General features: G+C 39.9%; 1 protein-coding gene across 2 annotated transcripts in view; it reads right to left on the bottom strand.

Moving 5' to 3' along the window:
- Positions 1–24,673, bottom strand: part of MEIS1 (Meis homeobox 1) — a 132,174-nt gene that overhangs the window by 39,972 nt on the left and 67,529 nt on the right. For both annotated transcript variants that reach the window (XM_071208873.1, XM_004449180.4), the window contains exon 8: positions 18,472–18,617. In XM_071208873.1, coding sequence (XP_071064974.1) covers positions 18,472–18,617 — 146 coding nt within the window. The remainder of the gene's footprint in view (positions 1–18,471; positions 18,618–24,673) is intronic.

Genomic DNA, 24,673 nt, shown 5'->3' with positions numbered 1-24,673 from the left:
GTCAGAGCCATATATTTATGTAGGCAAGGCATATATGTAGGTATATCTTTTAGCATGTTTGCATGTCAATAGTCCTTACTATTTCAACAGCACGATTTCAAATGTGTCACCTTGTGACTTCATGATCTTACTGAGCAAACTCTTCTTTACATATGACAATGAGCTGTTCATTATGTTTGGGGGGTCTTTTTATTTCATGAACCCAGGTGTATATCATTTGCTATCAAACAAAAATGACAATAGCAGACTCTTCTGGAGCAGTGTCAAGATCAATTCAACATCAACTTGTGAAGCTAAAGGAATCTGCCTAAGCCAGGTATCATTACTTCCCACTGCTAGAAAATGTGGTCTCTGGCAGACGAATGAATAACGAAGCATACCTGAGATTGCTTTGCCAGTTAACTTATACAGTAGCTGAAGTATTTTTAAATGCTGCTTGGATTTGTTTTAGTTTCCTGGCTGCTAAAACAAATACCATGCAGTGGGTTAGCTTAACAACAGGAATTCACTGGTACAGAGGCTAGAAGGCTGGCTTCCTCCAGGGGACAGTATCTTCTGGTAAGTGGGCAATCCTTGGGGCGCTTAGCTTCCTAAGCACATGGCAATGCACATGGTGGTATCTTCTCCTTTCTCTTCCAGGTTTCATTGACTTCCAGCCTCTGGCTGCTCCCCGTGGCTTCCTCTCCCATGTCTACTTTCCTTTGCTTAGAGGACTTTAGCAATATTGGATGAAGGCCTACCCTCCTTCAGTTTGGGCACACCTTAGCTAATAACATCTTCAAAGGTCCGACTAAAAATTGAGTTCCCATGCACAGGGCCAGGGTTTGGGACCTGAACATGCCTTTTGTGGGGGGCATGATTCAATCCCCAACAGAATTTTTTTTAAAGTTAAACTTTTTTTTTAAATTCCTTTTCTCTCAAATATCATGGTAAGAAAAAATTTTATCTTAGCAGACAGCTGCATCCACATGGTTTTTGTTGAACCCACATTCAAAGGTTATCAATAACAAGTTTGCAAACTTCTCATACAACTAGCCCTGGAAGATAATGTACAGTAATTGTATGATAACTTTCTCTAAAACTGAGATAAAACCTTTAATGCAATCTTGAGTTCACCAACCTCAATGTGATAAAAAAAAAACTTAAGTAACTCAGATTGAAGGTCAATGGATTTTCCTTATGATACTAATTTTTTAAAGAATAAAAAATGCAATTATTTTCCTGTGGAAAACCACTAAAAATTCACTTTTTTCACCTTAATTTTAACATGTAAAAACAAGTTTATTATGAAATGTGCCTGTTGTCTCTCTAACCAGTCCTTGGTCACAGTGTGCTATTATCTAGCACTCTTACTCTAGGATGCCATCCCCCATTCTCCCCTCTGACAGCCCTTCATTACCTCCTTGCTCTTGATCCTTGCCCCATTACTCAATCCCTCTTTATTTTTATCTTTGAACATTCCTTCTCTGTTGTGCAAATAAAAAATTATAGTCTGCATTAACAAATTGCCTAGAACACAGTAGCAATTTAGCATGAAATGCTAGCTGATTTTGAATCTACCTGTAAAGATATCTCCCTCTCTAAATCTTCCTTTTCTAATAACTGAAAAAAGAAAAGAAAGGAAAAGAAAAACCTTGCCCTCTTGTTGCGGCTTTCTCAAGCTTCTGCCTTTACTGTGTTGCCTTAAGTGATTACAAAAGCATCTACTGCTTTACCTCCATTGAAGTATCACCTGCACATCTCAACTGCTAATCCTTCCAAAGGTCTGAAAGAAAGTTCTCAAAGATGACTGATGATACTGTAATTCCTACACAAGAATCTCCCGGTCTTTCTGCTTTGTAAAACTCCCAGGGTTTGGTCAACTCCATTTTTAATCATTGCTCATGCATTTGATCAATAAACACTATCAAACATCTATAATACAGCTCTGGAGATGTAGAGATGAAAGATTAAATCCTGGCATCCAGGTGGGGAGGCGGCATGTAAATAAACAGTCACCACAATAAGCAAGCCCTATCAGAGGCCCCATCAAGGAGCCTGCCCTCTAAGGGTGGTGGACCATTTCCTCTCTCCTGGGGAGGACCAGGAATGGCTTCCCTAAGCAGTGACAGTTAAGATAAGATGGGAAGAATGCAGAGGAAAGTGTCAAGAGGAAAAGGGGTCATGAAGGGGATACATTCCAGACAAGGGAACAGCATGTGCCGATGCACAGAGTACAAGACCACCTGGTCCTTGGGGGAACTTGAAAGCCACCTGACTAGGCTGCAGCTTGGTGCCAGAAGGGTAAATGGAAATGGAAAGAGAAGAGCCTGGGCACTCAGTGGGAGGGTCAGATCTCAAAGTGTCCTTGAACGCCATGTCAAGAATGTTTGACTTTTATCCTAAGGGCAAGAGGGAGATATCAAAGGACTTTAAGTTAGAGGCAGCTCAGTCCAGTTCTGTTTTAGGAAAAGTATTCTAGTCACAAAATAAAGGATGGTGTGTAAGGGATTGGAATAAGAGGGAGGAAGGCTGGTTAAGAAAACAAGCAAGCAGGAGACAATGAGGCAGCGTCAGCAGGACCAAAAGGGGATAAGAGACTGTTTAGGAGGGAGAGCTGAGGGGACTCAGGGAGTGAGCCACTACCTGTGAAGGCCTTCAGGGAGACTCCTGGGGCCTGGTGATACCATTAACTGAGAGGAGGAGGGCAGGAAGGGGCGCAGTTTGGGGGCCATGGTGGATTCACTTTGGGGGACAGACTCTGACATTCTTACTAGTGCATCTTTAATCCTTTGCTTAGAAGGGACCACAGAGACCAATTCACCCCACCTCATCATTTGACAGACAGAAGACCTCTTCCCTATACCTCTCTCTCAAGCTCTAGGTTTTTCCTCCAGCCAGCCCCTAAAAATAGGCACCGCATCAATTCTGTCCTTGGCCGCCTCCTTTTCTCTCTCAATCCTCTCAGGCTCCATGCTTTCACCAGAGGCAACACTAACTTCGCTCAAGGCAGCACTAAAGGCTCTTGCTCTCACTGAAGCTCCAGAAATCCTATTTCCAACTATCTGCCAGCCCCCTCAGTGGATGTCTGCACCAGGACCACAGCACATCCCAAAGTGAACTCTTCACCTTTCCCCTAAAACCAGTTCCTTCTTCTGACTTCCCTTTTTCTGTGAAAAAGAATGCTCTTCTTTATCATATGTCCATTTGTGAGTGGTTATGAAAATGGGCATCAGAGAGCCAGGTGGGCCTGGGTTCAAATCCAGTTTCTGCTTCTTGGGTATTATCTTAGGCAAATCAATCTCGCTGAAAGTCAGGTTTTCTTACCAGTAAGCTGGGGATACCAGCAGGACCTCCCTTACAGATCACTTGGGGATTCAATGAGATAAAGCATGAAAGCCTTTAGAGGGTGGGGGAACAATTTGCCCCAGTGCATTGTGATAATAAAAAACAGAACTTTTCGTCATTTTATTTTTGTTTGTAAATTCTTTTTTTTTTTTTACATTCTGCTCCTTTTATTTATCCTGTAAATTCTTATACACACTGCACCCAGGTGGATGGCTCCCACCACCTGCCTTGACACTCCACTGGTGCTCAGCATAGCATATGGCACACAATAAGGGTTACCACGTGCCAGTTATGACTCTTGCTATTTAGCCACCATTTATGGTAGGGAAAAATAACAAATGGGTTTGAAGGTTGCTCTTTCCCACTCTGAGGTGGTATTGGGCCATCCTATTACGGAGCCCCTACCCGCTCTCTCCAAACAATGTATTCGGTGTTCCCAGATAAGACCTGCATCCATCCCCTGCTGCCGGCCTAATCACCCAGCTCGCTCTTGCTGCCATACAAGAGTTCCAGACACAGAGAGTTCCTGGGATGTCCTGGGACCTATGCAGGTGACCCATGGCTCTAGCTGACCATAGGGCCATAGTGGTTGATTTTGTGGAAAAGGTATGGCTCTGATGAGGTCCGTGTGGACTTCTGCCTCATTTGTCATCAAATCTAGGCTTGCCTATGAGTACGAGACAATTTCAAGAGCAACAGCAAAGCATAATTTTAAATGTCAGGTAGGGAAGTGGTAAGATCCAGAGGGCTGAAAGTTAAGGTGCTTATTGGACACTGAAAGCTCTTTAGCTTTTTCCACTCCATTTCCTTCATCATGGGGACACAATTATTAATTGTACTGACATGCAAATTAGTTACTTAATAATAATCAATAAGCTTTTCAAAGTAAATGGGATTTTAAAATTCAAATATATGCATGTATATTTGACCTTTTTTGCATGGAAATTCACCCCATCATTTGCTCAACCACTCTGTGGAAGTGATGAATGTGGCTGAGGGCTGGTGGTTTCTGGGCCAATACGAACACCTTTCAGGGAGTAAGTCCTGGGCACCTGTCATGGTAATTGATGATGTTTTCCCTTCAAGTTGTGGGCTGAGACGCACCGGGCTCAAGGGGGGGAGTAAATAAATTGACTCGACTACATCTCTTACCCACTGCTTGTGATAAGCATAAACTCATTACAGCCCCATGTACTTCATTATTATTAAGAGGGGATGGCAATATATATATATATATTTTACAATGTTTTCATTTTTCTTTTACATTAGCAAATTAAAACTCTTGTATCGTCATTACAATTCCTTGTGAAAATCCGGTCTTCTCTAAATTCAGAATGAATTATAAACGCCTACAGCAAAACAAAGAAAAATCCACAATGCCCTCAAATGGATGCCTCTCTTCCTCATTTTGATTTCTAGGTCCCATGACTTCCATAAGAGAAAGCATGCAGGAGCACACGTATACTGTATTTCAAATGGAGATTTTATGTAAGCTTATTTTTATAGTGATTCTGAGAGAAGCTGTTCTGCTTTTTATCTATGCAAACTGGAAATAAAGTAGGCACCCTGCCAGCTCCCTGACAGCAGGCCAGGCCAGGGCTGCCATGGGGAACTCACACAGTGACATCTAAGGGGTCCAGAAAAGAACCCTGACTAATGGCTTTTGGATTCCTTATGACCTTTGATCCTCAATGACTTAGACCAAATTGAATGACCTAATTTCAAGAAACTACATCCAGCCTGTGAACTCTAATGAGTAAGAAAATTTACCTGCTAAGCAATGATTAATAGGTATGTGAAACATAAAATAATTCCTGAGATCTTAGCCAAACTGGAGGGAATATACTCTTCAGATGTTCACCTTCTAAAACAAATTTACCTTCCACTAGGTTGCAGTGTCCATGGCAGATAAAGTACACAAGGCAGTGGAAATACAAAAGGATTTCCTGTAGCAACAGGGAAGCTGGCAAGTAGTACTAAGAATGAACGTGTTTCTCCCTCGAACAAATGTGTTGTTTCTGCAGTTCGAGATTCCATTACCTTCTTACTGATAAGACTATCAAATCTGCAGGCTGGAGCGGGAAATTTGGAAGCAGCACAACCACCCGACACGCTGCCCTTACTCCATGAGTAAGCATTGAGGCTAAATGGGGGCAAATGACAAGGTTCTGTATCATTTAATCTTCAGAACAACTTTTGCACCCACCCTGAACATACCAGTACACTGTGAACAAGTCCAAAAGAAATCTGTACTTCTGCCAAGTCCTTCAGTTATCAGAAGTTTTCAGGGTATTTGGGATACCCAAGGAAAACTCTTTGGTACTCAAAAGGAAGTTCTTACATGCTGAAAAAAATTGTATGCAGGCAGAGGAAACACAAAACACTCTAGATGGATGAACATGATAAAAAGTAATTGGGTTAAGTTTAAAAATCAGGGAAAAACCTTCAAACAAAATCAAAATGAGGAAGAACGATCATCTTTTCATTTAAAATCTGTCATCTTACTTGTCACCTTCCATTCAGAATCTGTGCCTTAGACCCGTGCCAAGCAAAGCGTGGTCTGTGAACCAGCAGTAGCGGCAGCAAACCTGGGAACTTGTTAGAAAGGCAGAAGCTCAAGCCCCACAAAGACCTGCTAAGTGAGAATCTGCATTTTTTGTACAAAGATCCCTTTATAATTTGAATGCATGCTGAAGTTTAAGAAGCATCGCTTTAGAAGAAGCGAAAGAATCCTAAATTCCAGGAATCCTATTAAGTACTATTAAATCTAGTAGTTTCCATTTTTTCAAAGGTGGTAGACTTCCATTTTTTTTAATTTACTTTTTATACCCAAGTTAAATTGCCAAATGGCATAGGTTGTAAAATCTCCAACAATTCAAAGTTGTGTTGTGAAATATTAATGCCGAATTTCATGAAAATAAAAAATTAAGAAAATACCTTATATTTAGAAGCTAAACAATCTTTCTATCCCTCTCTGTCATATTTACTTTAGGGACGTTTCCAAAGATTTGATTTATCACAAAATCACCTTTACATTCTGGTTTGCAAAACCCCCAGGCAGGCTGGAGACCATGTCTAGCTTTGCCTTGAGTACAAAAAGGACGTTGAGCAATTATTACACAAGTTTAGCACAAGAAGGCAAATGGTACACTTCAAGCCAGCCCACTTGCTTTCTCTCTGACTAAAGGCACCCTTTCCCCAAAATAAAGATTTCAAACCTCCATTTCATTTTAATTGTGAAAACCAGTTTTGGTCGCTGAAACCAATATTCAAAAACATTTTGTCTTGCTTCCCTACGCATCTTCCTGTCCCCAGCAGCCAACAAACCAACATTGTGACCACACGTACATTACCTCTCTAGCAGTTGGTAATGACCTTTTGGAAACGGGAACAATGGGTGGGGAAATTAACACTCTGTGGTGCTACCAAAATTCTTGAGGCTAATACCGACCCACTACTTGGAATTCTATATGCCGCAATAGTATACCTAAGTGGCGCGTAACCCACATTAGTTCAAACGTAAAATACAGCATTTGTAGCCCTGGAGATTTACTGAATTGAAATGTCACATTTGAAAGGTATTTTACAGGTTTTTCCAAAGACTCTGAGCATCTACCCCTTAATTAAATTTAATTTGGTTTCCACATAGAGTGTTACTGAGCATATTCACTTCATGATACTTGTCAGCTCAATATACATCATCTTCACCTTCCAACTACCGTCTTAGGAAGATGTTTCCGTGTGGAACATTCAGAACTGATTTATGGTGCTATTGCGACAACTAAGCAACTAATCTTCCAGTCCAAATGTAACAGATAAGAACAACCTAACTGAAACATATAAATTCCACATATACTTAAAAATATTATTGTCTGTAATTTAATATAGCAGAATGTTTCTAAGCCTATAACCTTGCATGCAAAAGCAGCTTCTCAAGCATTAATACTTAAATGGGTCATGGGCACCACATCTGTCATTGTGTCCTGAAGTCTATGAGGCAAAACCAAGACTATGCTGGCCTATTGATTTTTCTAGCATTTGCTTTAATTTACTTAACCATTGAGAAATCCATCAGTACATAAAGGGCAACTGTCCATTACTGCCTCATTTGCAGACATTCCTTCCCTTCGTTTTTGGTAAATATTTCCCTTAAATTGCGATGTGTTTACAGTGTAAAAACGAATTAGGAAAGTGCTCACACCTGTTTCTGTTCAGTAACTGCTGCGCTGAGGTATATGTAACGTGCTTAAAGATAGAATAAATATCTAGACATTATTACATCTGTGTGCAAAGGGTGGTAAATTAGATCCTAATTACATTAACAGGGATTCTGCCTCCCAGCTTAAATTTTACATGAGCACTCTGCAAAAATCCAAAAGCTCTGCTGTGGTTTCTTTATGAGCTAGTGATTACAGCTACTTCCTATGCGGTCACTAAATATTCTGTTTACAAATAAATGAAGAAGCTTTGAGCCAACTTGCCAGGGTAATAATCTATTTTTTCTCCCCCTCCCCCTTCCCAACAAACCCTTGCCACATAAGTATGGCAACAATCAGGAGCCCTGGCTTCATCTAATTACTCCATCACATAATTTCACAAATTGCCTTGTCACTGGGGAGCCAAGTGCAAAACACGCTCACAGTGGGATTTCAGGCAGCAGCTTTCATTTACTACTCATTCCTTGTTAAATTAAACACGAAAACACCAGTTGTGTGAAAGAAGTCAAAAAGAATGCCTGCAAATGAGCCAGACAAGTGTATCTCCTATTTGCCATTTCACCGAATTCACTGTTGGCAGCCTCATCTCGAACAGGATGATCCTGTTGCCTGGGCAGTCTTCCTTCACTGTAGCTGGTACAATAGTCCGCAACTCTAAGGCTAAGAGCAAATGGCTTCTCCAGGAAGTAAACTTCACCATCAATAGACGCATGGACACATGATAAAAAAAGAAAAAATTGATACTGTCAAGTCCCTCAGTCCTCTACTCTTTCTGCTATGCAATGCCTGGTCATGATCTTCATGTGTGAATGTACATTTTTCTTAGATGAATTATCCTGAGGTCTCTGAAGGTATAAATTGCATGCTGTACTTCTCTTCTGTTTAGAAAGAAGGAACCAAATTCCACTAATCTTTAAAAGTTCTCAAATAGAAAGAACATCATTCAAGTTTATGCAGCATTAGATGGTTTCCTTTTAAAGCTTAATGTCTTGCATGGTTCTGAAACACACCAAGACAAATGCTTACCCATTGCACTACGGATGTGGGTAGAAGAAGCATGCACAGTGGGTGACATTACTAGAGGGAGTGAACCTGAGGTTACACTTCTGGAAGCTGACATTTTTATATCAACAACTAAACACAGCCACTGGTAATTAAAGATATTGCTTTGTAGCGCAGGAGCCAGCGGGGTCAGGTACCATTTTACATCACAAACCAGTCCTTTATGCATGTAGATTTGCCAGCATTATCTGCTCAGGGAGAAGGAGACATTAGCAGCAGCTGTCTCTCTGCTTTTACACTGAAAATTCTATTCATACAGACAGGTGGAGTAATTTAAAAGCCAATGTGGTGCAATTTCGATGTGACTAATGCCACTGCCTACTAAAATGCCACCATTACCACTGTTTATGGAAACATTACTAAAATTACATTTTATTCATAAGAATTTTAGGATTCTGGTTATTACTAGCTTTAAAATGATCAGACCTTAGTGTCATACCCCAGAGCTGTGGAGGTAATTCTCCAGGGTTTAGAAGCCCTTCTTTGCTGAGAAACGACAGTTGGATTGTAGTTTCAAGAGTAATCGGAGCTGCATAGGCAGTTTCTTCTATCTCCATAAAGCAAATTAAAGACATAGCTCTTTGGTGTCCTGGCCACATGACAGGCAGAAAAAAAAAAATCTTCAAGAAGATAAATTCTGCGGTAGAGGGTTTAGTTAGGATTTGCATGAGAAAAGTTTCTTCACCCCCAAACCACTTAGATATTGTTAGCAATAGACATCAGAAGAGATTTATTCTTTCCATAAAGGAGCAGCAGTTAATATTTAAAAAGTGAAATTCTAAGATGCAGAAATGATTATTATTGTCACAAAATATCAACAGCTATATATTTGCCTATTTTATGGGTGGATATGTCTGGAAAAAGAATCCAGGTAGGAAAGGACCATCCTTGGCTCTTAGTTACTTATAAACATCAGACTGCATTATGAAGTTTTAAGCCAAATTCTCTGGCTTATACTTTCATATTCTAAAAAATATGAATTATCTAGCTCATGGAATAAGATTATAATTATATCCTTTAACTCTCACAATGTGATTTGATTTGTTCTGTGGATGAGAGGCAACATGATGGAAAGCATATGGAATTTCAAGTCAGGAGATCTTGGTTCGAGCTCAGCTAGTTACTTGCTGTTTGACCTTGAGAAAAATCATTAATTTCTCTAAACTTCATTTTTCTATCCTGCCTACTTCACAGGGTTGTTTTAAGAACCCAGTGCATGTGAAAATATTAAACTGCAAAGCACCAGGGAGATACATATTGTTTTATCTAGCCATTTAATCAATTCTTCTTTTCAACTGTTAAAAGGACACAGAATGATCAAATTTAAAAATCGCAAAGCAAAAAAATTAATAGACCAATTTTTAAAAACAAGAAAAAATAACATTATCTAGGTAAGAAATAATGTCTTTTAAAATAAAATGAAATCAAGTCCTCCATGTAACTTGAAAACTGACTCTCCTTTAATCATAGGTAGGAATTATTCTTAAACTTGTATAAATTGCATTAGAAATGATCTCTACTTGATCTTTCTCAGAATGAGTGTTCATGTTGACAGACTTCACTTCCTGACCTCTGAACATCCCTAAAACTTCCTAAAACACTTCATTCTCAGGGGTCACTCGTGTCACAGGGTAAGGAGGCAGTGAACATACATGGGTTCTGCAGGGATGCTTCCAATGTAAATGGAAAAACGGATTTTTTTAAAAACCAGCCACAATACATTAAGAACTCAGAACTGAAAAGCAAAGACACCTAAGAAGTTAAGTTACTATTTGTTGCCCCATTTTTTTTCTTAAGGGATAATGCAAACAGGACATTCAAGTTCAAGTGGTTAATTAAGTCAAACAAAAGGTCTCTTTAAGAATATTTTTAAAAAATATACTATAACACCAAGTAACTTGTATCTCATTTAAATATCAAATAAGTAAGGATGTTAACATCTGTAATATGAAGTTATTTGAGGTCTACCTTTTTTTCATAGTATACAAGATAGAGCAATACATTCTGTATTGAGATCCATGCTCACTGTACTATGATTTGCCAATTGTACATTTTGCAATGGCAAGAGAAAAAATGTTAGAAAATCAAAGGGTGTAATCCTCTCAGCTCCTCTTTTGCTCTCAGTCTTTCCTCAGAGCCATCAAGCAATAGGTGCCTGTTGAGGGCTGTTACTTGAGGGCTCATGCCTGGCCTTGACACAGTGAGGTGAATGTCAATCCACTGAGGCAAGCCCCTTTAACAGGCTCAGGAGTCTCCCATGCACTACTGAAACACCAGCACCCTGGTCAGGAGCAGTCACTCGGACGTGAATCTACACAATCCCTCTCCTTACTACCCTGGAGCCTCAATAAAATCATTTTTGCTCCCTCAAGGCATTCAGTATGTAGCAGGAAGCTTGACCATGGCCAAAAGGGTTTTGTCATCCAAGCAACAGACCATTTTAACATGGTCTCCTCTGTTTGGTCGCCACTGGCCTGGGCTTCCATCAACAGAAATAGAAGAATTAGAGCCCTGCACATAGCTATTTAGGGGATTAAAGGAAGTAAAATGGATCAGTTTTGCCCACTGCGATTGGTAGAGATTGCAGGGATTGAGATGGACTTGCCTTAAGGAAAGGGTCCAAGTAGGTAGACACATATACTCACACAGTATACTCACACATTAGTTTTAAAAAGACTTCGGTATGATGGGAATGTATTTCAAAACAAAATATTCTAAATTCCAAGACATATAGATTTAGTTCTATTGGCAAAACAACCAACAAAAACCAAAACCCTGGAAGTCTTTCTACAATGAAAACACCCAATTTTCTCACATCAGATCTTCTATATTTAAGGCAAGGAATCTTCACTAGAAATCTTAAACACTGAGAAAGTAAAAAGTCAAACTTATATAAAAAACTTATATGGGAAACAGACTTTGGCCCAGTGGTTAGGGCGTCCGTCTACCATATGGGAGGTCCGCGGTTCAAACCCCGGGCCTCCTTGACCCGTGTGGAGCTGGCCATGTGCAGCGCTGATGCGCGCAAGGAGTGCCGAGCCACGCAAGGGTGTCCCCCGCGTGCGGGAGCCCCACGCGCAAGGAGTGCGCCCGTGAGGAAAGCCGCCCAGCATGAAAAGAAAGTGCAGCCTGCCCAGGAATGGCGCCGCCCACACTTCCCGTGCCGCTGACGACAACAGAAGCGGACAAAGAAACAAGACGCAGCAAATAGACACAGAGAACAGACAACCAGGGGAGGAGGGGAATTAAATAAATAAATAAATCTTTAAAAAAAAAAAAACATAAAATCCTTAAGAGTTAGTTAAAAACATGCTATGCTCCAATTTTAATATGAAAATTGAGGAGAAGCAGTTACTTCATCATTGGCCAAGTTTAATATTTTATCTTTAAATATATATCATCACTAATAGGAATAAAAAGAAGATATGCTACTAATAGGTCCTTTGAAGTATAAATGACTGGCTAGTATTCCAAGAGTTACCCTCATCAGTAACTATTAACAAATTGCGCATGTATGGTACTTTTGTTTTTAACCTAATCCTTTAATTAGCCAGATTAAGAGTGAATTAGAAAACCAAAATATAATGTCTTTTTAATTTGGCCATAGAAACAAAAGGAAAATTTTGGAGTAATCCGACAAATTGCCAGCTAGCCTCTATAGATGTTCCGTATAGAAGGTACCAACTGTCAGTGAAATAATTTAACCACTTGACTGGGCACAAAAATCTCAGTCACACTCCAGATATAACACAGAGCCCCAGTCATTTGCTTATGACCCCAGTCATTTGCTTATGAGTCCCATGTACCTGGCTAAACAGGCAATTTTAAAGCTGGACTTTTGTTTTTATTTCCCAGCCCCCTTCCCCCATGCCTCCTTGTCAAGCCACCATAATTACCCCGGGTCAGAGGTGCATAACTCTGAGGGGGGAAGAAAGGCCGGGCAAGGCGAAGGAGGTGTGTGGAAGGCTGGGAGGGAGCTCTGCCAGGTCACTAATGGTCTCTGGGGCAACAACTTGGAGAACAGACTGATGCTTCGCCTTTGATCTTCTAATTCTCAACGATCATTAGTATTAACTCCGATTCTTCTGGGTGAAGAATTCCAGCTGTAGCCTTTTCAGTTTACCTGACCTAAGAAAATTCATCACCCATCCCATTAGGATTTCAATAACCAGCTAAGAACAAGAAAAAGGCAGTTGCCCCAGAATCTAGAAACCACCCGCTTCATTATTAAAACAGAGTTTTATATGATGTATATCACAGAAGAATTAGGGCATTCCGACATCCCCCCCCCCCCGTAATTAAATAATCCATTCCATTTTCCTCCTGAGACAGACGATTCCCAATTGCGTAAAAAATAGTCAGGGTCTTATCCAATTGAAGGTGAAATATGACATTTCCAAAGTAGCAGAGATCTTTTAAAATTAAGATAGAAGGATTTGTCATTCAAGCCTGAGCAAAGCCTCGCTCTGACCACTGTCATTAGTTAAGCCCGTGACGGTAACTGTGCAGGCAACTGCAAGAAATAATACTGTAGAGGTATCCTTCTTATAGATAGCAGAGATCATTTTTATAGGAACATGGACAGCTAAAGGAAAAACAAAACCTCATTTCTTCACACCAGCTTTCAAGTATACTAATTAAATACTATCTCTGCAGATAATACGTAGTAAAGCAGGAATCGAAGTTACCTGCTGTCTCTACAATCTCCCTTGACGCAGACATGTAGAAATGAAGGTTAGGTAAGACCACGTGGAAGGAGAGATTGTCTTTCTCAAATACTTTGTACTAACCCGATTGACATTTAATGCAAGATTGCATGAATAGTTTCCCTGCCCATCCACCTTCTCAGGACTAAAGGTAGCTGAAGGATGCTAGCAGTAAGGCACGATAAGGAGATTCACTGCCAAACTGGCGCAGTACAGAGACAAGGGATGAGAGAAAGAGAGAAATGGGGAGGGAGGCACGAACTCCATCCACTACCTACCTATGTGCCTACCTATTGGCCCATCTGTCCTTGATTTTTGCACTTACCTTGATCAACAGAATGGGTCATTTGGATACCATTTAGAAGTACTCTCTGGTTTTAATAATAGTTCATGATGTTTAGAGAGCCAATTCTTCCCAAAATTGCAAGCAGAGATATGACACTAAGATGTCTCCAACAGATCTTATTATCAAAAGCAAAACCAATGAAACAACATTTGTCTCTTCTAGGGCGTTCAATTCCCAATTCAATTCCATTTCCTCTACCCTTAGAGTGGCAAACCCGCAGGGCACTTTTCATCTAATAGTGTTGCTATGGAAATGCCATTCTCAACCTGGAAGATTCTACTACAACCCCTCACGTTGGCTTTATCCACCATGAGAGGGAAAGCTTATAAATCAGAAACGAGACATAAATCTAGCCACTCAGAAGACAATATCTTCCAGGCTGGACGTTCATAAGTAAATAAATAAATAAATGAATGAAACGAAACAAAAACAAATAGCAAATGTGTGTATCTGACTTTGAAACAAAGTTTGTCTCTAGTAAGGCTAACCCAATCGGATCCTCAAGACCACTGAAAGGATGGAGAGACGTAGAACCCGTGAATGAAAATCAGTTCACTTTCAGGATCGTCTCCCTGCTGTTCAATGCCAATGTGTTGCCCCTTGCATACTTTCTTCACCTAAATCCACAGGCATGCATATTCACTGCCTCCACTTTCCCTAACTTTCAGGACTCCTGGGACACACAGCAGTTCCATGTAAGAAAATACAGTCACTGCATATTTTAAATAAGAACCACATTAACTGCCTTTCTATGTAGATTCTGTTTAAAACTGCAATGTTAGGGTAGGAAAAGAGAAAGAAAAAGACCTGTGATTCTTAGCTTAAACATTGTATTTATTACTTTTCCTCATATTCACTAGGCGTTTGGGTCCGTACCTCTGTAATACCGCATAGCAAAAGAGCTGGCAACAGCGGTTCAAACCCCGGGCCTCCTTGATCCGTGTGGAGCTGGCCCATGCGCAGTGCTGATGCGCGCAAGGAGTGCCCTGCCACGCAGGGGTGTCCCCCGCGTAGGGGATCCCCACACACAAGGAGTGCGCCCCGTAATGAGAGCCACCCAGAGCGAAAGAAAGTGCAGCCTGCCCAGGAATGGCACCGCCCACACTTCCCAAGTCGCTGAGGACAACAGAAGCGGACAAAGAAATAAGACGCAGCAAATAGACACAGAGAACAGACAACCAGGGGAGAGGGGGGGAATTAAATAAATAAAGAAATCTTTAAAAAAAAAAAAAAAGTGCTGGCAACAGGCAAAACACATCCTGCTCAAATACTATGACAGAGTAGGTTATGTTTACAGTTGGAATAATGTCCTCAAAAAGGAAAAGGAAACCTTGATATGGCACATGCCCCTGAACTGATTAACTGCGACTATAAAGTGAATCACATGCAAATATTAAGTATTTTTTGTTCGCAATAACTTATCTTCAGGCAAATACAAGCTCTTCTACTAATAAGTGCTTTTGTTTTCTTTTAATTCTCTCTTATTATCTAAATAACGTCAGTCATTCTCTCAACTCCAGGGAATAATTTCTTTTAAGATACTCTTACTTACCAAAACTGGCAAATGTTCAACTAAGTCTAAGCTAGAAATTTACATCGCTGAAATTTCCGTTCACCCCATAATCACCAAAATTTAAAACCTGTTTCCTTTTCTTTTACTGTTTTCATTATACACAAATATGTCCAGTTTAGCTTGCTTAGAGACTGTGAGTCCAAGAACCAGGCTTTAGTTCTCTCTTTGGAGTAGTAAAATGTGCTACTGATTAAATCTACCTGTGGATAACTACAGAGCGGCACATTTTTCTTCTCATGCAGCTGGGGTGCAAATCCAAAAAGGTTTTTCATTCAGGGTCTTTTCTGCTCCTCTAACACACAAATGCTTGAAAGCCCTTTCAAAGGCAGATTTTTTTTTTTTTTAACTGAATAAACCCAATGAAAGGATTGACCCATTTATTTAAAAAAGAAAAAAAAATAGTAATTTGTTTTTAAAAAGGTGTGTGAAATTTTTATAATATGCCTTTTGGCATTTAAAAAGATTAGCTTACAATTTGCTAATAAATTGTCATTGCTATTGTTTTAATTAGTCAGAGTTTTAATTGCTCTTTTACATCTTAGCAAGATTTCAAAGGATTTTAAGGTAACAAATTGCATTAATCACATAGCAATAATGTGATCATTTTAAATTTGTACAGTTTTCCAAATGAATTTCTCATCCCTAAAGACCTCTCATAACTTGAAATAAAGTTACTGAAGGATGAACACTGAGATGTCAGTAGTTACATTCAAACAACAACAAAATACTCTTTAAATTTATACTCTTCATTTTTTCCATAGAATTTATTAGAATCAGTTCCTGATTATATAAACATTACTTAAACTGTCTGTGCAATTCCTGCAAGGTGGAGATCAAATAAGGGGGAAGAGTGTTCCTTTGTCACTGGAGATCTATTTTCTCTTGCAATTAGAAAAGAGGAAAGGGAATCTTTCTCATTGAGAGAAAGAAAGGGGCAAAAAATTTAACTAAATTTAAATATTTCTCTTAGCTTTGCTTTCTAGATGATGCTTTGAGAGCATTTCGGTTTTTAGGAAACATTATCATTATTATTTTCTGAGGCAGATGGCACTGGGGTGGTAAGGAAGGCATAAATAACCAATGAAAACCATGAGGCAACTTCTATTAGGGATTCCTAGAAAGCCAGGGAGACATGAAAAAACATAACTTGTGGAGCTGCCTTTTTCTGTTCTTTTATTTTTGTGATTCTGAAATAAAGTTGTTAATAAAAAAAAAAGTTGTTTGGTTTTTGTTGTTTTGTTCCCCTTAAAAAGATACTATAACTCTCTGCAAAGTTCTTCACAAGGGTACGACCTACCAAAATAAAAATTAAAAAATCTGGAGGATGAATAAAAGAACTTGCTTTCTCTCCTGACTCTGTCTGAACCAATATTTGATTATATTTTATTCAGGGGCATCTTAGCTTCAAGTAAAGCCAAAGCTTCTTTATAGATGGAAGAGGAGGCTGAAGAAATGCATTCATTTTTTTTTCTGTAGTAAAAGAAATAGAAATTGTGTGGTTGTGACTTCAGAGCCAACCTGAGTTTGTCCCCTCCTCCCTCTCCACCTGCCACCAGACAGATTGACTGGTTAGCTCTGATGATGAAATAACAGCATGGTTGCATCAGCACCTTTGACCAATTGTCGCTTCTTATCTCCTGCTGATTTTAAATGACATACTATTTTTTTTTTCGTGATATGTCCTCTGAGCCCTTGTACTCTTTCCTTCCCTCAGCATAATCCTTAGTAGGAAGCTTGTACAAGGCCGATTTCAAAATATCTACATGCATGCAACAAGTGCCACACAAGGAGTGGTACCTGAATCATAACAGTTTAAACCGAATGTAAGTCTCCAACTAACTATCAGCATTAACCAATCCCTAAAATTTATTCAAAGACTGTCAGCATAGTTCAGTTACTGTTTGGAGCCATAATGGGAGAAGGCTAAAGAAGGAAACTATTTTTTCAGTTACCCCTGCTATTCTGTTTTTTTGTTTTATTCACCAATTCTGGAAATCTGGATTAATTAATACCCTGGAGTATTATTAGATGCACAGCCTCTACCTAGAGGAACAGAGCCAACGTGGCCTTGAGACATTCCTGAGTTTATCTCCCTGTGTCACTACAGCTCACGAAGGGACATGGATTTGAAAAGGTCCACAGATACTGGGCATATCTGTGACAATGCAGAACTAACTTTTATAGTTTAGAAAAATAAATGACTTTAAGAAAAGCAATTTAAGGTAAAAATAGAAATATACATAAAAAGTTTGCAAGTGGCATTATAAAAAAACAAAACAACAACATTGTTTTCAACATTCATTCAGCTTGGGCTGTAGGCTATGCTACAACCTGTCTAAATTCACCCCTAATGTTGAAAGGTCCCCTGGTCAACAATTTTTACTGGTTTTTATAATATTATTTTACCCATAAATTTTCATTTTGTCTTCTTTCAATGTCATTAAATCAGTATGCACTTATAAAAATATCCACCAAAATATTATGATTACAAATATTTTAACATGAAATTCATTCAGAACAATAACCAAACAAAACAAATCCCCCGGTGGCATAAGGCCCCAAATCTCCAGTTTCTCACATCTCCAGGAGAATTCCGGCAGTGAAAACAGCAATACTCACACAGACAATATAAACTGTTACTCTGCTTGAAAAGTCACAAGGGACTACACAGGAAGAGCTGACTCTATATTGCTGTTTCCCTTTACAGTTCTAAATACAAGGACAACTTTCACTGTGGAGCTCTGACTCAGATGGAGGTTTTGTAATGGAAGCCAGTGCATTCAAACCATTCAAAAGTAAATTATGTGATCATCTTGCCATTGCAACGAGATTTAAATTTTTGTGGACCATTTGCTATAAAGATCCACTAAAGCATTGGAAAACACTCAGTGTTTCTCTCTGGGGTTTGTCTTCCTTTCTTCTTAGTGGGTACTGGTTCTAGTTATTAATGGTCACACTTAGAAAAAGCAACATTATCAACACACATACTTAAAATCACAACTGTAAATGAACTCCTAAACCTTAGGACTTAGGAAAGTTAACAAAATTGCAATTGTGAACTTCAAATAAAACTCCTCATTTGGGGTCTGGATCTTGAAAACACTTTTGTAAAACTGTGGGAGCACAGTGATTTACAAAATATTTGAAGTCCAGAGGGATCTCTTTTTAAAATTTTGTTTTCTATCAAAACTGGTTCATTGTCCATATTTAGTTTATATATGTCATTTAGAATCCACTTACTGTTAGATGCTGGAACAGCCACGCCCTCATGATATTTGTGGCTACTTTGGGAAAGATGCCACGCTTTTTGTGACGCTTTTTGTCCTTATCTGGATCATCATCGTCACCTGTGCTGGGGGAAGCTACACTGTTGTCCAAGCCATCACCTGCAAACATAGTGAATCAAATTTTGACTGATGCTACCTTTACATGCTTTATTCAAATAGAATGCCTTTGGATATAAACAAAACCAAAAGAGCCATTTAAATGATTAATAGTGTTTTTTTTGGTACTTTTTTTTCCCAAGACAAAAAGCAAGAACAAGGCCTAGGCTCAAAAGTAGTCAAATCTAAAGAACGTCTTCCAAAGAACAGTGCTAAAGGTCAAAGAGAATGGAGGGAAATATGCAATTGCTTTAGTAGCCTTGCTGCCATAGTAATTATTCCAGTATGTATAAATGAGACACATTAAGTGTACATCCAATTGGAGAGTTAAATATGGCAGCAGCCATTAGCAGAGTACTGTCCCTGCCTGGGTATTTAAATCCCACATATAGCCACTGACATTAGCTTGTAAGAAGATGCATTTAAGATATCAACTATTTCCCTAAGTGCTCCATCTTAAAACTGGTTAAACTAGGCCATGGAAATATAGGTGATTCATCATATAAGCAGTTTGACATAGGAATGCTTCAAATAGAATATAATTTCTCTTATAATAGAAAAAGGGCATCGAGTTTAGTAAGAGAAAAACCTCTGAAATGGTTTTTTAATTAGAAGACAATTATTGCTTAAATAAAATAATGTTAAATTAAGAGTAACTGGAATTATATTACACTAATAATCCAGACGATTTCTAAAATTTCCTCTAGATTTAAAATTGTTCTCACTGGAAAGTCACCTGCTAGTATTTCTTATATTGGAACCTATCTTTTGATTGACTTTGTCATAAAATTTAAGTTGTTTTTCTAGAAAGTATTTTGGCTTCATGACACAATAAAATAAAAATTTAAAAAGTCCTATTACGATGCCATATTTAATGAGAAAAAATGAAATTTCAGCCCATATAATTGCACTACCCAAAATAAGTCTTAAGGTACAAATGGAAAGTAGGTATTTTGTGTTTTGGCCAAAAAAATCAAAAGGGAAAGCAAAAATGGACTAACCCCACTACACTAAAGAGTAGCTTAGCTTCCACCAAATGCCCACCTCCAGTGAGCCACAGTGTAGACCTCATAGGTATCCCAGCTCTCTTGAAGCTCCTGGCTTTTAGAAATAGATGGGCTGATCTGGGCCCAGAAGGAAGGGCTACAGAGCCAAGGCTTAGAAACAAGGCAGCAAATACACCCAAGAGCACGTTACCTGGGAAAAATAAATCACTGGATTTATTTTTGGGAGGGCCTATGTGGCCCAAAGAATCCCAAACTTTGGTAAAACAACTTTTCCAGTGACTCTACACCGGAACTAGTCTCAGACTGATTCACATTGCTTCACAAATGTCTACATTTCTTTTTTTCTGTTAATTAGATCTTACATACAAAGAATCCTATTTTTTTATTTCAGTTATTGCAGTCTACTCTATAGTGGTTGGTTATAAGTAATCCATTGTTCTTAACAGCTCCCTCAGGAGATCACCTCCCCTCAAAAAAAGAATATGGCCCACAGATTGCCTTGACTGGTACTGCACTAAGGTTTAAAACACTTTGTTGGGTGAGGAAAAGACTAATTTCAACATTTCTACTATTATTACATCATATACCACAAACGCAAATTTCGCAGAAATTTTCTGAGCTTAACCCTCAGCTCCTTTAAAATTCATAACTTTATTGTGTTTAAAATTCGCACACTTTATTAAAGTTCTACAGAATCATAGCTGAGGCATCACTGTAGAGGATCAAAAAGCCCCACAGTCCCCGAAAGCCCCCTCAAAGCATTGAAGAAAGTGCTGTGCTCTTTGGCTTGCCCAAGGTCCCGCAGACTCAGGTGGAGCTATCACCCACCTCCCAGGTCAGGGTTCCTTCTGCCCCACCCCACTCCCTCTTTGCATAGCCGAGTGATTCCTGAGGAGTCCCTTTGGATTTGCCTAATAAATTCTTCGAAAGTCCAGTATTTAAAGAGACTTTTTATTCAGAGGAGCAATTCACCATATAAAATAACAATTCATTAAAAAAACATGAGAAAAGAAAACAACTCAACAGCATCTAAAATTTCAATGGCCTAATCCACTTTCAATATGCACAAGGTAACCAAGGAAAAGAAACATATTACTTGATCATTGATTACAAATGAAAAGCTTCTATCCTAGCACTGTTCTTCACTGCCTCTCCATGACTGTTTTCCACCTTAAAAAAAAACACCTTCCTATGCATCTCAAAACCCCTTCAGATTAATTTAGCAGCAATGCCTAGTGCCTGCCTAGAAAAGAATTCATTGATAATTTATGGAAATATCTACTATAATCCAGCGGAGATGACTTTTTTCCAGCTTTGTGCATCAATAGATAATCAAGGCCTTAAAGCAGCCTTAGCTTCCCATTACCTCAGGCAAAAGAATTCCTGAAAGCGTGCCTGGAGGGCACCTGAATTATATACTCCATTAGGAGAGGAAGGCTTTCTGCATTCCATGTGTAACACTCACCAGAACCTTTCCTGTTTATTTCTGCTGTATGAAAGCAGAAGCATTAGGAACAGGATTTTTTAAGTGAAGACTTATGTAGATACAATGGAGAAACCTTTCAAGCAGTGGCCAGACCACCCCCTTCAGTCCCTGGCAGTGACCTCTCCCGAATAAAAGGTTTCTGTTACATCATTAGCTCAAGCCAAAAACAGCCTTGGCTTAATGCACAGTTTGTTCTTCCTACTGTTTTTAGGCAAATACAGCTACTTTACTCCCATCTGGGAGGGAAATTACACTGCTGGGTTGTAATCTAAGACAAGATTTTCATTGGAAGCAAATGCTTTCAATCCAGTGTAAATACTGGTACATGTTCAGAAAAGCCTAAAACAATAAACCCTGCTCCTTTCCGACACAAGTTAGGGAAATGGAGAAGATGGGGAAGGAGAAGAGCATAATAAAACAGACTATTCTAAAAGCAAACACTTTCATAGATTTTAATAAATTGTTTAACCTCTTCCAAATTGAAAATTGATCTCGAAACGTCTCAACCTCAGAGGAGAGTCTAAATGGTCAATTGTACCTTTCGCATCGCCATTCACTCTGCAATTTGATACAGTCACCTCTATGTGGTCTCTGGAGGATTCATTTCCTTTTTTTTTAATTTTTTTTTTTTAAGATCACTAAACAAACTTGGAGAACCCACTGGCCGACCACACGGCAGCAGGCAGCAGCTCTGAACCACATTTGTAAATGTCAGCAGTGACTTCATTCCTGGAGCCGACTTCTCCTGCCGCCAGAATGAAGGCAAACTGAAAAGGTGGAAATAATCATAAAAATGATGCTAGTCCATAAACAAGCTTACAGCCTCATTAGGATAGCAGTAGGCTCCGGTGGGTGATTTATGCTCTTTTTGCTGATGCTATGAGGAAATGCCATAGGGCGACTTTAGCCAACTGCTAATGGTTTCTGACAGCTTCTTAGCAACTAGTGCAAGCAACGTTGTGGCGTTTGCTAGTGACAGAAACTGAAAATGTCATATTATCTGCCCATGTGTCATGAAGTCCGTGTGGCAATTAACTAGCAGACCAGTGACTGAGGGGCCAGAGGCTCCAGAAAATGGCCTTTGGCTATGCAGAGGCAGCCGGTGGGGGCTGAGCCCACACCGACCGCCTATATGCAACATTCTAATGCAGAAATCCACTTCCTGTGACTTCCCCTACTCTGACGAGACCCGGCCACTTGAATCCCTTTTTTTTCCTCTCACTGAAGTGAAACTCTGGGCTCCTCTCTCTCTGGGCACTGGCTATGGCGCTATCAGAAGACTAAAGGGATCTGTTTTGATATGATTATCCCAATGGCACCTTAATTGGCAATACTGGCTCTGTGCTATTTGGGTATTGGATTCAAAGGTGCTAGCTATTTTTTTGCTCTCTCAAATTAGTCTAAAAGGATTTAAGATCACTGAAGCAGACACACTGCCTGTCAGATTGCTAGGAGCAGAGAAACTCTGCACAGCAAAGAGACACTATTTTAAAAACATCAGGCTTCTAACAAGCAGGGGAAGAATCTTGGCCACACTTTTCAGTTTCCGAGCTATCAAAACCATGCACTATATGTCAAACTGTCAAACCTTTCAGCGTGGGCCATTTGCCCTTTCAAATAATATTTAAGAATTGTTTTTACAAAATTTTATAGGCCATGGTCTAGTGAAAGAGGCCAACCAACAAAGAAAGGAATTTGTACTACAATTCGTCTATGGACAATTTCTTGTGAGTCCTGGGTCTGTCCCTACGGAGCAAGGCAGGTGACCTGTGGCAGCTCCCAGGCTGTCAGGGAGCTCAGATTTCAAACACGCTCAACTCAAACATCCCGAGTCGCCTATTTAAGCATGCCCAGGCATTTAGACTGTGCTATCTCGTGCCTTTCAAGGCAGGATAAAGGGGCATTTATCGTATTCAGGCCATTCAATGGGTCAGACTGACCGTGTCAGCAGGGGGCTCCTCTCTGGCAGGTCAAAGCCCTGCTCCCATTTTTTTCTCCCTAACTCCCTCTTTCTCCCCAGGACTGCCATTCCCCAATACCTCCTTCTAGTGAGGCAAAATTACAAACCAAACAAGCACCTAAGATTTACCTCACAACGGAAGGGACCTTCCAGTGTCAGTGAGGCATCAGGTATAAATAAAATGAGTTGTCTGTCACGGGGGTCTTTATGTCATAGAGGCGAAACTCCTGAATAGGGATGAGAACTTTCAACTGCCAGGGCACATAAACGTGTAAGGTTGTGGACCCTCTTGTTTTGCTGGAAGTCAGGCTGGAAGCCACCGTTGCCTCAAAAGCGGTTGCATTTACAATTTTGTACAGAGACCCCAGAGTTTCGGGCTATGTGCTCTCCTTAACCTGAACTTTTCTCCTCTTGCAATGTTCAGGAATAGAGTGCCTGTCCCAAAAATGTACCTAGACTCCAAAACCAAGGCCATTTGTAGTTGTATCTTCCAATACTGAGTACATTTTACTGTGTCTTTAGAGTTGTCTAAATGGGTGATTCAAAAGCACGCTCATCAATGTATGTCACATGGTATAAGGCAGCTAAAGTTTTCATCCAAGTAGGAGTATTTTTTGCATATTCTGATATTAAACAAAAAGAAAGCAGAACATCAGAGGGTTTTTCCCTCTCGTATTTTCTCACACAGTACATCTACATGAAAGAATGGTACCACATCCCTTAAACGAGGTTTGGAACACCCCTGACTTCCTAGTGGCTGCTAGATGTGGTGCGACACCCCTGACCACAGAGAGGCTGCTTTTCCTTTGTAGTCGAGCTAGCCGGGTGTGCCTGATGTCCAGGGTAATCAGGAAAAATGTAAAAACAGCCCCCCACCCAAACCCACAGCTCCAGATCCTAGACATATCTGCTTAGCCAGAAGTTAGATGGGATAATGTTTCTGGGTTATGTTAAGAGGATAAATGGTAAGAATTAAAGACAACGCTTTCTCAGGAACCAGCTAGAATACTTCAGACATTTTAAGGAGATGTTTTGTCTTCATTTAGAATGCATAATAGCTGCCAGAACGATTTTTTTAAAACACACGTCTGATCATATAACCCTAGCACTTAAAATCCTTCAGTGGCTACCCTTTGCCTTCAGGATAAAGGGCACACTTTTTAACCTGGCCTTTCAGGATCTCTCTCTCTCGGGCATGTTTCCAGGCTGTCTTCTCCCCTGTATCCTCCAAGTCACTCGCCTCTCCACCCCCAGTTCTCTGGGGACTACTTGAAGCTCTCACTGCTTGCTCTGCTTTCACACCTCTTTGCATTTCCTTCTGCTAGCTCCTTTCCCTGTAGCATCCTTCCCTTCCCTCCCCCAACAATATGGCAAACTCCTTGGTGACCTTTAAGGCTCAGCTCAACTGCCGTCTCCTATAAGAAGCATTTGCTGAACTAAAGACAAATTACTGACCATCTCCCCACAACCTCTGCCCACCCCCACCCCCCCCAGGTGATTTTCCTTCCCCTGATATTCTTCTATCCTAACACACATCATACTCTGCTAGGATTGTTGATTTTCCTCTATGTCCCCTCAAAGTGATTACAAAATACATAAAAGCAGA

The sequence above is a fragment of the Dasypus novemcinctus genome, chromosome 17 (assembly GCF_030445035.2).
Source record: "Dasypus novemcinctus isolate mDasNov1 chromosome 17, mDasNov1.1.hap2, whole genome shotgun sequence".
NCBI classification, from domain to species: Eukaryota; Metazoa; Chordata; class Mammalia; order Cingulata; family Dasypodidae; genus Dasypus; species Dasypus novemcinctus.
The sequence above is the reverse complement of the archived record's forward strand: the minus strand, read 5'-3'. Positions and strand labels throughout refer to the sequence as shown.